At 35.6% G+C, this 15,309-nt stretch overlaps 1 protein-coding gene across 1 annotated transcript in view; it reads right to left on the bottom strand.

Annotated features, from left to right (window-relative positions):
* Positions 1-15,309, bottom strand: part of ABCA13 (ATP binding cassette subfamily A member 13) — a 190,392-nt gene that overhangs the window by 31,972 nt on the left and 143,111 nt on the right. Inside the window, 5 exon segments of the mRNA XM_065629402.1 lie at positions 7,380-7,489; positions 8,790-8,982; positions 9,268-9,521; positions 10,448-10,604; positions 14,627-14,742. Of these exon segments, the coding sequence (XP_065485474.1) occupies positions 7,380-7,489; positions 8,790-8,982; positions 9,268-9,521; positions 10,448-10,604; positions 14,627-14,742 (830 nt within the window).

The raw sequence follows: 15,309 nt of genomic DNA, 5'->3' as shown, positions 1-15,309 counted from the left end.
AGGATATCAGAAGTGTATTTCCTCATTAATTTATATGCACTTACAGATTATTTTAAATGAGGTATATACAGAATTTTTACCAGCTCAGTTTCCAACCATACCTAAACCAAATTAAATCATTTTTAAGGTCATCTTTACTGTAAGATATGGATTGATTAATGTTGATCATTTTGCATAACCCGTCAGAAGCAGTGGATTCTCCATTTAATGAACTCTAACGCAGCGAAACACTATCCACAGTGAAATGTTATCTAGATGCTGCTGAACACAGAAAGGTGTGCCTGAGGTGTGTATTACTAGGAAGGTTCAGGCACACTAACAAGGTTTCATTTTGGTGCAGCTGCTGTTTTTGGAGAAACAAGAGACAGGTCTTTTGGTAATACGCCAAGAGAACAAATCACACTCGGGGGTAATTTCAGGGACATTTACTCAGCATGAACCCTGTAGCTGGATAGAAACATCTAGTCTGGATGGGTCTGTACCACGAAGAACAAAAAATAAGTATGCACGGCTGCAAAAAATAACAGGCATCTAACGTTCTTTAGCTAGAACTATATTAGACAATAGTTACTCAGTTTGCATTAGGAAATAAAAACACACCAGTGTCCCCAGTGCTAATTATACAGTTATGATTTTAGTGTTGTGCCTCCCATAAGGCACACAGCCTTAGATGAACAATATCCCACTCAATGACCTTTTGCTTTCATAAAGGAAGAGTACAGTGAGAATAGATCATTTAATATTCTTACTCAGTTCGGTCCTTATCTTGCCACTTTATCCATTAGTGCTGACCTTGAACACTTAAAGAGCTCCCATTAAAAAAGAGATTCTAATGTGTTCACTAAAGAATTCATGGACCTATTTTTTTTCCATCTCTGTATCTGTCAAAGCAGAAAACAATCTGATCAGAAGAAAAAAAATAGGCCATATGAGGATACTGGTCTTGTATTGATGCTTTTTTGGTATGTATAATACAATGCCTATTCTTCTGTCAGCAATATCATTGAATAGATTTCCAAATCAAAAAGCTGGAGACCATCCTTCTGTTTTGTTTAGTCAGGTCCTAAGCTTTTTTTGAATACTGAAATAATAGATGGAAGAAAAACATAGCATAATTTTTAATTATAGTACATATTTTACAACAGAAAACTGCCCTCATCTCTGGAAATTGATTTTCCTTGAAATTCAGTTTATCTTTCAGTTTTCATTTTCGTGGGTCTAAATGAAACAAACACTTCAAGTAGTGATGGCATAATACCAGAAAAACTTTTCACTAAAACATATGCTTTTTCTTTAAAAAAAAATGTGATGACATTCATTAAACTAATAATAATTATCTTCTTCCTTAACAAATGTCTTCCTATATGACATTATGAGAATCAAATCGGAAATACTTTTTTTTATATTTTCTGAAATATAAATTCACATTCACAAAAATGCTAATTTTTTTTCTCAAGCTAGAGAAAAATAGAGGTTTGTTTTCTGCACTTTTATTATCAGCATGCTAGCATTTCTCATTAGGCCATTCATATAAAAACAGGACAGAAAGGAAGAAAAGATATGCTTGCTTTATAAATAGAGAAACAGCATATAAGTACAGATTCCAATGTCTCACAGCCTTTATGTTCATAGTACGGTAGACACAATGGATTCCAGTGTAATATCTAAAAACCATAGGCAGAAAAACAGACTTTTGTACTAATACAGGAGTTTCTGTATCGTTATAATCACACTGAGTAATTGTTCTCTTTACTTTCTGTTAGTAACTTTGGTTACATATCATGATCAAGTTAAGACATAGAACTAACACGGAACATGAGTTTTCTCCTTCCTAGTAAAGACTTAATTTTTAGACTATATTGTTATGCTCAGTCAATACTTCCATTTACCATTTAATTTTTATTTTAAAGTGGAACAGCTGCAACAGACAAAACCAACAGAATGTGTCCAGAAAGCTTTATATGTTAAACAAATTTTTCAAGTTGCAAATTACATTTCTAGGACACTTTCAGAAATGGTTAACAGAATTTATGGCATCCTCATGAAAAATAGCACAGTCGAGCACTTGAAGTGCTTGAAGTGTGGAAGATGTTGCATTCCATCCCTTTCTAAGTGCTTCGGTCTCCATTTATAGAGTGAGAATTTTGATACTTTGTTGAAAATCATCCTGAAAAAAATCCAGGATTCAGGAGGCTTCCATGAATTTGGAGTGCTCATCTTATAGAGTTTTGTACTATTGATGAAAGAGTCTTGACAGACTTGCAGGGTATGGCAGATAATAAACCAGACTCTGAGAGAATAAAACTTTTGATTCGAAGTTGTTCCTGCACTGGTCATTTTACATTGATCCATTTCTTTTGTGTGTTGAAAGAAACCCCTGAAACCTGATTCCAGTCCTGAAGGCAACATTAGGTGACACGGGGCACTCCGGTCAGAAAGCCTTTGCTGGCACTGAAAAGATTCCAAAACACTGGGATGAGCGAGAATTATCTTGGACAAAATCTGTTGCCTTCTCTCACCTGAACTGGACCTTTTGTTTCCAGCAAGCTGGACTGGTTATTGCAGAGACTAGATTTGGTTCTTGTTTGTTACAGTGGTTACCAGTAACACAGCTGATCGGTAGCTGCGGGCTGATGCTCAAAGGTGTACCTCAGTTACAGGTTTCCAGAGAAAACTTAGTACCCTTGATATCAGCCTTATGGCTGTTTTGGGAAAAACTGTTTCACTATTGACTCCACTGTGCACTTGGCTTCACTTTTGTATGCTTTTCCTGCAGTTTTTGAAGGCAGTTGAAATAAAGGTAGTGATAAATATGATACTTACAATGGTTTCTGTAGAGAGACAAATTCCATTAATTAGTCGAAATGAAATACAAATTTACAAATTGCAAAAGTAGTTAGACATTCCATTGTTCTCTTAACTGCACATTCAATTCAGTGCCTACTAATGCTCAATTAATATCATAAAAATATCAAGGTTAAAATACAATTAATGTAACTATAGCTTAGTTATAATTAAACTAATTATACTGCTATACAATGTAAAAGCAGCTATCTCAGCCATTATATTGATGTAAATTTATTCTGCCTTTCAAGTAAAACTACTTGAATTACATTTTTAATTATTTATCAAATTGAATAACATAACTATCAAAAGAGTCCAAGTTCTAGCTTTAAAGAAATATTTTAATTTCTCCTCTTTGGAGAGCAGTTCTTTGGTCCCATGGCTTTGTAATCCAACAGCTGTGATGACTGACACTTATTGTAATTCAAATAGGATGGGGAGGTGCTGTCATGGAGGATCTCTCTATGCAGAAGGAAGATGGAAATTCATGGAAGATGAATCAATTACACAAGGAAGACTGCCAAATGCTTCAGGCCTCAGTGAGGCAACTTATGAACATGACAACACACAGCTTATCTATTTCTTCCTCTATGCACCCCACTACAAGTGAGACTTTAAGTATGAACTTAAAGTAAACTCTATTCAGCAAACTACAATGGCAAAGACTGCAAAATACAGTGCATAAAAAAGGCAAATAAACCGCTAGTCACATTATGTGTTATTTTACATTGATCTTGACATGACACTTTAAAGGATTTTGACACTTTCCCTTCCAAGCTGTATTTAGCCCTCCTCAGTTGAGGGAGGCATTATGACACAGAGCCACTCAAGAAGGTTTAGACACAAATATGGAAAGGGGAAGAAAACAAAGAAGGTCCAATGTACACTTAAAAAAACAAAAAAAAGAAAAAAAGAAAATGTGGAACAGATGTACAATATCTGCTGATACATCAGCCCAGCAGAGATTCAAAGACTAAGAGAATTCACTTTGTTCTCTTTTGTTTTACCACTTTGTTAAGTGTCAGCTTTTCTTAGTACATACTTAATACAGACCTTACTTCTTCAAATTATTTGACAGAAAAGGTAACTACAAAAATGTTTACAGTTTTATACACTAGCTTTCATTTGGCCAGCTCATGCATGGTGGCAATCTTGTTATGGCAGTAGAGTTAAGCATAAGCTAATTTGAGTCCATTTGTACTCTTAAAGAGGAACAGCTGTGCCACAGAGAACACAAAAAAATCTTCTGAATGTCAAGCAGACAATGCTGTTAACTATTATACATATTTAAGCTTGACAAATCCTTTGTATGGATGTTGTTCAAATGCAAGTCTCCTAATGTCTTATAGCACCATATCTTATAAATAGAGGTAAGCAAATTTTATTTAAACACTCTCCTTTCTAGTAATTTTCCTTTTTGTTTTTAATATTTCTACTCTTTACGAGAGGGACTCCTGGTACTTCAGTATCAGTATTTTATTTTTACATCTTCCAAAGTAACTATTTCAATGCTGCCTCTTCCTTTGGCACTCTTTAATATCCTTAACATGGAGATACCCGCTCTGCATATGATAATTATTTTTATGTTTCATTTGGACAGATATGTCATCGATAATGGCAATGTTAATGAGGTACACAAAATAATAAAAATGGCAAACTCCCCTGTGAATGGAATTTTGTTATTATCTTCACAAGACTGGCTGTAGTTGATGACAAATTCCTATTATTTCTCTTACTGGACTATCTTTATCAAATCACAGTTACCACCGGAATGTGATTCGTACTTTCGAAACATTCATACTTAATAACACCCCGTCTTACAAATCTCAGTAATATTGAAATCTGTTACATAACATCTAGCTTTTATGCATTTTACTAAGCTTTTGTTATTAAAACAGACATGTTTTTCTCTCAGATTCTTAGAAATAACCTCCTTTTTTGTGTTATTAAACATTCAACAAACAAACAACCTAGAGACCAACAAATCTTCTAGAAGTACTTGAAGATATTGTGGATCTGCTTTTCTGCCCTGTTAAAAAGGCAGTTGTCACTCATAAGTACATTTTTTTATTTTCTTTAAGAATCTCACAGGGGTTCCCTGAATATAACTTGGTTATCAATGTGTGAGGCTCCTTCTATATAGTTACTCAAGGAAACAGGAACTGTTGTGAATTAAGGATTTTCTGCATGGAGTTACATCAGTTGGGTTCTCCAATATTTATAACAATAATTTGCATACTCATTTCACAATTTGATCATGAAGAATGCATCATAAAGGATCCATCAGATCATAGTATCCTGTCCTTTCATGGTCACCGAGGACAAAAGTTGTGTTTTTTCCAGTCAAACTCAACAGAGATGGGATCTACATCTAAGCTAATGCTCAAATTATTCAGAGGGAATCTCTACCAGATGCAATATCTCTATGGAAGATGCTTCATGACATAGATTTTAAACAAAGAAATCTATATCTGTTGACCAAATGGTCTGCAGCTGTGACCAGCAACTGCTTTCTTCAGCTGACTCCCCTGTCTTCTTCCGTGCCAGGGACACCAGGCTTTTGAGCACGCTACTGGAGTAAGAAAATGAGAAGACCATGATAAACCCCTTCTTCCTTTTATCTCAGGTGTAAATACAAATCAATCTACCTAAAAGTCTTTGGGATGAGTAATTTTAGCCATTCTTCAACTGTTGAGGAAGGGTTCTCCAGACCTTTTGTGGTTATTATCTTTTACCTATGGAAGAGCCATCAAATTTGTCCCCTAGCGATTTTCAGCAGAACAGCAACACAGTGCACCAAGATCTGCTTAACAGCAGTTGCCAAAATACGAAGCAAGGAACAAAGTGAGGAATGACATAAGTCTCTTCTCCCAGACTTGAAGCTGTTTGTTTCCTTAAGTTTAGCTTCTGTGCAACTGCAGCTCTTGCTTGAGGTTTCCTTCTCAAGTTAGTGATAAGTTTTGAAAACTTGGGAATACTGGTTTTAAACTCACTTCAGCCACATAAAAATCCGTAACCTGGACTGACACCACCATAATACAGGGTCATAATTAATGTTGTGAAAGGTATTTTAGACACTTAAATGCAAACGTCTAAGACATATGAAGGGACTGAGAGCAGCCCTGCAGAAAATTACTTCGAGGTACTGTGAATGTAAAACTGGTCATGTGTGCGTGCAGCCCAGAAAGCCAATTGTATCTTGGGCTGCATCAAAAGGAGCGTGGCCAGTAGGTTGAGGGAGGTGATTCTGCCCCTCTGCTCCGCTTTGGTGAGACCCCACTTGGAGTCCTGCACCCATCTCTGGAGCCCTCAGTACAGGAAAGACATGGACCTGTTGGAGAGGGACCAGAGGAGGCCACCAAGATGATCAGAGAACTGGAACACCTCTGAGAGAAGGTTGAGAGAATTGGGCTTGTTCAGCCTGGAGAAGAGAAGGCTCTGGGGAGACCTTATTGTGACCTTTCAGTACTTAAAAGGAGCCTGCAAGAATGATGGGACAGACTTCTTAGCAGAGCCCGTTACAATAGGACGAAAGAGGGGAGATTCAGGCTACACATGAGGAAGAAATTTTTTACAATGAGGGTGGTGAAACACTGGCCCAGGTTGCCCAGAGAGGTGGTTGATGCCCCATCCCTGGAAACATTCAAGGCCAGGCTGGATGGGGCTCTGAGCAACCTGATCCGGTTGAAGATGTCCCTGCTCATTGCAGGGGGGTTGGACTAGATGACCTTTGAAGGTGTCTTCCAACCCAAACTATTCTATGATTCTGTGAAATGTAACTTGTGATTTTGGAAATTCCAGATTGCTTCCTTTAAATTTTCTGAATTAAATACTCCAGATGTCCTCCAAAACACATCTTTTGAAATACACATCATTTAGGAAAAGAGAAATTTCAAAATTTTTAACTAGCCCAGAATACATTTATATATATACATATACATTTTACTTTGGCCCAGCTAAAAAATAACTTTACTTCCCCTCCACTTTTGCTGGGAATTTGTAAATGTCAGTTATATCTAACCCAACAAGTCCATTATTCACTTATCACTCCATCAAAGTTAGCCTCAATATCACCAACACTACCTACCATCCTAATTATAGAGAATATTGATCAAGTAATCAACTAATGACTCTGAAGGACACAAATGTCAGAAAACATTTTAAAATTGTCCAATTGAACCACTGTTCATCAGCCTAAGCCTGGAAGATTTTCAGTGCAGCACTTAGTATAGGGGATTTGGACATACAATATGTTAAGATTTTTGTTACAATTTTAAAACGCTTTATGTTAAGGCTTCCTAGAGCCCACTCTTTTGCTACGAGACAAGTTTATTCTCAATTAACAGAGCTGTCTGATGGAATTAAATAATGCTAAAATGCTTTCCTGCAGAGACGTAACAGCAATAAAGCAATATACATTTAAAAGGGAACAAACCAGATCCCTAGAATACAGTATAAAGACGGAAGACCTGCTGAGTCTTTGATCATTGGCATTATCAATTAGCACTATTCTGATCAAACCTTGTGTTATTTACCCTGTAGGAGTCCTGATAACAGCACGTCCTGCAGATGGGATAATATCTCCAGTCAGCATCTTAAATGTTGTGCTTTTCCCAGCTCCATTTGTTCCTAGGAGTCCAAAACACTAAGAGAGATTTAAAAAAAAAAAAAAAAAAAAAAAGGAAGCTAAACCAGTCAGTCTGCTATGCTCAAGGTAATAAGCAATATTATTTTTTCAACAGTTTCTCCCCTTTACATATTTATCATATGACTGTAAGCTACTGTATATGAATATACTGTATGTGCAAATTCCCTTTCCCATGGAAAATAAGTTTTACTTTGATTACCTCCTAGTTCCTAAAAGTGATTTATTTAGGATTCTAGCCTTCCACTTAAAACCCTGTCCAGTAACTAAATGCATTATTTATCCATATTATTACTAAATGCTAGATTTGAACCTGAGGACCTCAAGTCCTGTTTGAGAGCCCTGATTACCAGTCTGTAGAGTCAATATTTCTCAGTTTCTCATGAGCTGCTTCTTCACTCTGTACAAGTACATGAACACCAAACAGCCAAGACCTGCTGACTCTGAACAGTTATTTTAGGCCCCTGTCTGCAGTGAATATATTCTTAAGCAAGACCAGGATTCATATTAAGTATACATATAGCACTTCATAACTTTTAAACTACTTGTTTCATGAACTGTTTGAGTGATAAATAGGCTTTAATCAAGAATAATATCCTCCTGGTTACCCCAGTTACCCAACAACTGATGTATAACTTGCAGGACATCACTGGAACTTCACTGCCATGCACTAGTTTCTCATATCTTCCAATTTGCTGTTAGCAACCAAGAAAAGTCTTTTCCTTCTCAGTATATTTGAAAGTAATATCTGCAATTCCCAAGAGCATAAAAATCACAAAAAATAACAAAAAAATGTAATTCAGAAATCTTTCGGATTACCATATTTAGTGCTAAATTTAAGTTTATTAAAATAGCCTGTTAGTACATTACATGCTATACTAAAATATATTGTGATGTTTTCAGCATGAGAATTACAAGTTTGCCTTGGTTACAAATTCAGGATTCAGTTCACAGTTTGCAGCTGAGTTAGGTATTCTTTGCTTTCTTTTTGGACATTGACCTGCTGTGCTACCTACTTGTTTTTTGTGCTAGCCTATAAAATAGTAACTTGACAAAGATAAGCAAGAAGAAAAAAATAACTCTGATGAACTCATAACCCAAAAAATAAGCGAACATTTGCTTCTTAAGCAACATCAGAGCTCCTGCTTTATCCAGTTATTGATTTTCAGAAATTACTACAATTGAGATTGTTCTGTTGTTATCTACAGATCTCTGATTATAGACATCCTGAGTACGTCTCAACAATTTCTTAGAATTAAGTGTTATTTTCTGAAAGGAAAAAAAAAAAAGACATCTTTACCTCTCCCCTTGGTATTCCCAAGCTTATACTTTCCACAGCGATATTCTTCTTACTGAAACCTCCATAACACTTTCTGAGGTTGTACAGAAGGAGGACATCATTACTAGTTCTTCCACCAAAGAGTCGCTGTCTCTCCATTTCTACATCAACATCTTCTGAAGAGCTGATCATACTGTTAACTGAACACTGACCCCTAAAACGGAAGATGATAATAAATGACACATGGCAAATTGGACACTACTGTACTATGGATAACTCTGTTTTATTTCCCTGGTTGCAGTGCCTTAAATTTTTGTGATCAAATCTCAGGAGAATCCAATTGAAAGAGCAACTACTTGTATTTTTTTCTGCAGTTTCCATTAGTTCAGGTAGCTCATGTTAGCAGAAGTATTTATCTTCAGGTGTTCAAAGTCTACCATTTTCTTTCTTTAAAAATTTGTTCATTGTCCACTATGGTAGAATACAAATGGCAACACACCTTGGTTTCTGGAGGAGATCCCAATGAAGAAAAAGCCGTAAAAGAAGAAGTAGTGTTCCCTGCAGGGCCATTTCCACAAAAATCCAGCCCAGGAAGTTCATCTCAAAGGGGCTCATGTATGAATCTATTCCAAAGCTGCTGGTCAGGTCAAACTTGATCTGATTGTATGAAAGCTCTATTAAACCTTGGCCTAAGCAGAATTGTGGGAATACAATGAATGCCCATTTGAGGATATTGTAGATGTTCTGAAAAGTCTGTATTAAGATTCAGCAAGGGGGGAGGGAGGAGGGGAAAAAAAAAAAAGGGAAAAAAATTATTTTTCTCCAACAGCATTTTGAACACACTTACAAATCTGGACACAGCATTCAAATCTCACTATAGGTGAACTGTTTTCAGAAAAGCTTATTGTGAGCTGTTTTGGGGCAGGGTTCATCTCTTATTACATTTTAGACTGCCTAGGGCCATGGGACTCTAATTTTATTTGACATTCACAGACAGTAACAAAACACATGTGGCCATGATCATTCTACTTTCTTTAATATTTTAATATCTGAATGCTATTAATTCTAAATGACTAACTTAAACCCAAATCTACATCAAATCTGCCTCCAAACTTAGGTGACATGTAATCCAGATTTGACTTCAAACATGAAGTTTTTGACCCGCTACATGCATAGATATCCATACACATTCTGGATCTCCTCTCTATAATGTTGCTTAATTGCCATTATGACTAATCAGAATTACATACATTGAGTGAGAATGTGTATTATTATTCACATAGTGCACTACATATCCTAGGAATATGAGGCTTATGGCTTATGTCAATATTATTCAAACACATTATACAATGCACATAATCTGTTCAATAGACCAGAACAGCTCCCATTATGTGCCAATTACAGCTTAATGGTCTGGAAAATGTCAAGTTTTCAATTAACACTGTTTTTCCATTATTACAGTGCATTTTTTTTCTTATGATTATAAACAAGTTAAAATTCAAGATGGTAACAAGCAATAGGGTATACACTAGGACAGAAAAATCATGAATGTTTAAAACACAAGTTTTTCTGCTGGAAAAAATCTTCTCTCTGTGTATGTATAAACATACATATATACATACATAAACATATACACACATTCATCTCACTTATGAGTAACATAAAGGTTTTATACTGACCTGTACTTTGGAAATGATAGCTAACAAACGAGGTAAGAGAGTCACCAGCATGGTACACAGGCCAAACACAAAATTTAAGGAGATGTAACAAATAAAAGCTACATCTGAACTTGAGAAGAATCTGGATACAAGATACATCCACGGTAAAGTTGCATATCTGAAAGTTTAAAGAAAAAAAAATCACAAATAAGTTATGCTTTTGCCTCACCAACAAAATAAAAGACACTTATCATACTACAAAAAAAAAAAGTTACTCCTTATTTTGACCAACTGACAAAAAAGGATAAATTTGGCATGTTTTCTTTATCAAGTTACCTTATGATTACCTAGATGGACTAATAGCTACTGCTATGAGATGGGCAGATACGATCCGTTTTTGTATAAATCAACTGTATATAATTACTTACACTGCTCCAGAAAGCTCGCAACCCTTATTTCTAAATGATTGCAAAACCATGCATCTTAACAAGCTTCTTACACAGTTATAGAATTAAAACCAAATATTTGAAGCTTAAATCATGGATGCTGAGCAAACAGTTTTTCTTAGAGGCTTTCATAGAAAGAAAAAAGAACAAAAAATGAAGGACAGAGAGAGCAAGGAGAGAGAAAAAACCAAAGAAAAACAGAAAGAAAAAAATTTAAAAATAAAAATATAAAACCCAAACAACCAACCAAGACAAACAAAACAAACAAAACCACAGAAAAACAAACAAACAAACAAACAAACAAACAAACACACATATTAGTCCTTGAACTGGAAACAGTATTTGTGCCAGCGATATCTGAGAACCGAAATTTGCCAGAGATCATATTAGCATTGTTTTTACCTAGAATAGGTTATCAGTAGAGTAATAGCCATTAAAAAAAGACTGCACAGTTACTTCATAGCACGATGATAATATGAGAGCATGTCCATGGCTATATCATTTTCAGTTCAAATCTTTAAATGAGGGAAGGCACCTTCCTTTCTGGCAAGTCAAATGACATTGATTCCAAACGGAGAATTCATACTTTTTATAAAGAGTAAGATATGTCTAGCCAGACTAAAAAAGTGCCCAGGCAATATGCTGAGCAGGAATGTCATGTAAAGGAAATTTATTTTCCATTCAACATATCAGAAGACATATCTATAACATCAAACAAACAGTATATAGACTGCAGGAGCATAGGTATCAGTATATACTATTGCATGATGACAAGAATATATGAAATATGCATACTTGTCTATATAAATACTTCTTATATAGTATTAATATATGTATATATAATTGTATTAACAATGAGCTCAATGCAAGAGCAACTAGACAAAAAACTGTGTTTACTTCTTCATTGCATTGAACAGTAGTTTAGATTATTAAGCATAAAAGTCCCTTTTAAATTCAGTAGTGTGTACTTTGCAGATGAACTTTTTTCATCTAAGAATGCCAAAATCCTTTACCTTAAGAAACAAACTTTCAAATCCTGCTGTGAAGTAACAGTGATATTATCCTCAGTTTACAGGAAGATAAAGGTTAAATGACCTAAATATTTGGGTCTCGAATGAAGATTGTAAGTATTCAACACCACACTATATTTTCAGCATCCTGTTGCCAGTCTTAATCACACAATCTTTTCTTTCCTTCATGCATGTATGTAAATCACTCTTCCAATTTTTGCTCTTAATTACAATACCATAAATCCAAGATAAGTTCACTCTTGGAAACAGCTCAGGAAAGAGACATGATTTAGAGTGCGGTTACTCAGCTGTAAACAAAAGCAAAATTTGATTTGTTTGCTTGTAGCTACTAGGAAATCAGCAAAACTTTCAGAATACTACATTTGTATGATGTTCAAATGCAGCCTGTAATGGAGTTGCCAGTCATACCCACGTTTCTATCCTAATGCTTTCTTTTCCTGCAGCTCCAGCTGGAATTTTTTATTTTCTAAGTACCAAAGATAGAGAATTTTGGACAAAAGTGTTTAAGCAACTGAACTATAGAACACTTCTGGAAAAAATACAGTTTAGGTAAGGGACCATTATATTAATATTTTTAAAGAAAATCAGCTTTAAAGTAGCACACTAGGAAATCGTTGATTACTTTTTAAAGTACATCTGCTTCTGGCACACAGCTGAACTTTTTCATATAACCGGGCTATTTTTGTCTTTATTCTAGATCAAAAATGCTGCACAAGAGTACCCTGAAGAGAAAAATAAAATTTTAAATGGAAAAAAATGCATTATGGAATGCAGAAAAATGAGAATTACATGCAAAGTACTGGGGAAGGATAAAATGACCACAGCAGGCTTCATCACATTTACTCTGTAGTTAAGGTGAGTAAAGGGTAGAATAGGAAGAGTGGCCACTCTGAAACTTATCAGTGTCCTTGAGACATGTCAAACTTACTGACTAACATTTATTGCATCTTTAATACATGTTAATACACGTTAAATAAAAAAACAAATCAGTAATATCTGTTATGTCAGTCAAAGCTGAACAGTACAGGAGGGATTATGCTGAGATGATTAAGCTGAATCTGCAGTCAACAAAAAACTTTTTAGAAGATGGTCCAGATTATCAGTCAATACTTATTTCTTCTGAAATGCTCAGACTTTAACTCAATATTTGGGTTAAAACAATGCCAGCATAAGCCTTAGCACCTGGGGTTTGGTATTAATAGTACACTGTGGGCAGGACCAAAGCCTGTAGCACAGCACAGAAGATACGTCATGACTTCAGCAGACATACATATGTGTACTGTATGGTTCATTTGCTGCTTAAGATCTATCAGATGCCTATTCTTATGCTAGGGTCATAGCAACTGCATTACAAGAAGGATTAAAGAGCTGTAAAGGTAATTAAAAAACAAGACAAAAACCCCACAGGGATGAGGTCTAGTAGTGTAAAGTCTTTGGACTAAGACTGGTAAGAATTTCTGCCTTTAACTTGAAGGAATGAATTGGCATCAATCAGCAGTAGTGCAGAAGGAAGGAGGAGAAAGACAAGAGTGATATAGAGAGGAGAAAAGTATGAAATCTGGATGTTTCATCTGAGTTATTTACCAGATGAGAGGACTTGGTTTGTTTGGGCTTGCAAAATACGTTTGATAGGGAGAATTATGAAGTATTACTCAAAAAAAAACTTAGGTTGGAATTTCAAAGAATACCTCCAGCTATGGAGATACTGAAATAGAAAAAAGGAGCTGCTGAAGGCATGAGATCTTGAAAATAATTTCAAGATGAAATACAGTAAGCTTTTAGTGGGTTTTTTAAATGTTTATCTGAGACTCTTTCTGGAATGGAATATGTCCCGGTCTTGCAGAATGTCCTTTCTACTTTCCCCCGTGTGATTCTCTCATGGACCAGTTATATTTCATTATCTAAACATGTCTTGTAAGATCTGTGTTCCCCCCTGCAACAACAGCAACAATTAGTTGCTTGAGATAAGGAAGAAACTTCTCAGAATGTTCACCCTGCAACTATTCATCTTCAGCATTTCTCACATCACCTGGAAATGCACATGGGAAGAGTTAAAGGAACAAAACAGACAGACCATGCATTTGATCGAGCCCAGGGCTCAACAGTCCTCTTTCTATAGAGTAAGCAATCCTCTGTTTAACCAGTTATTATAACTTTTTACAACCGTTTTTTAACGTGAAACTAATCAAGAGGATGGACTTTCCTCTCTCACAGTACTATTTGGAGACAAACCAACAACCAGCCTGGTACTTTACATTGGACAGAGTTCTTATGGGAAATATAAATTTCTGGAATAATGTAAAATTATAGAATTACAGAAAATGGGTAGAACTGTAATAAAAGACAACCACTTCTTACCTTTTTGAAGATATTCTGCACAGCTAAGTACTGAAATTCCCACCTAACTGTGCTATTATTTCCACATTTTCTGGAAGATACCATGCAATCAATTTCTAATAGCAGAAGATTTTGTACAGGTTGAGTATTTTCTGAGACATTTTCAGTCCTTTTTTTTTTTTAATGTCTGAGCAAATGTACCTCCATCTTCTGTGTGGAACTTTCAATCTCATGTTTCATCCTGTGTTCTCACTATCTTTTGCTGAATCATAATCATTTCCAAAGAGAGAAAATCATGCACCCAGCAGCAGGTGCAAACCGAGTCTAAAGATTTCTCTTTGTTTCTTACAAGCTACAATTCCATAGTAGCATTTCCAATCACATACCCAAAAAGGATCAGCAGGAGGCCAGTGGCTGCCAGGTTCTTTCGGAAAGTGAAGGCTGATAGCTGGAAGGCACTAATAACACCAACACACAGGGTGACTGGAACCATGTAAACCAGCTAGAAACAGAAGAAAAAAGGCATTTAGCAGGTGAGCATCTCTTACTGGTCTTAGTTAGCACAGAAGGGCTCTACAAATTAACTTTTCCATATTTGCAATATAATTACGCTATAAACTAGGAATTCATGAATTATAATAGGATTGCACAGTCCGTACTTGCTGTGAAAATGCCTCTCTTACACTCATATACATGAAACAGCCTTACAAAATAAAACTCAACTACATAGTATTCCCCTTAATTCCACTTCTATTGACCTTTCCAATACATTCATTTAACAAGCTAACTCTTCCAGATAATGAGTCCGTATGGGACTATTGCCCCAAAACATCTAGTGACACAAGATTAATCTGAACAAAATGTCTCTATTCATTATTAAATTGGCTTAGCACTTACACATTTTACATTCATTGAACATAGTAAAGAATTACATTCATACGTATAAATTCAGTAAGAACAGCTTGATTCTCATGATAGCAATTTCATAAATCAAATACTTTAATTTCATAAATCAAATACTTCTGCAGGCCTAGTAAAGACTATGCTACCAATAATACAGGACACAGCT

The sequence above is a fragment of the Caloenas nicobarica genome, chromosome 2 (assembly GCF_036013445.1).
Source record: "Caloenas nicobarica isolate bCalNic1 chromosome 2, bCalNic1.hap1, whole genome shotgun sequence".
Classification (NCBI taxonomy): Eukaryota; Metazoa; Chordata; class Aves; order Columbiformes; family Columbidae; genus Caloenas; species Caloenas nicobarica.
Note: the sequence above shows the minus strand (reverse complement) of the source record. Positions and strands in the feature narration are given on the sequence as shown.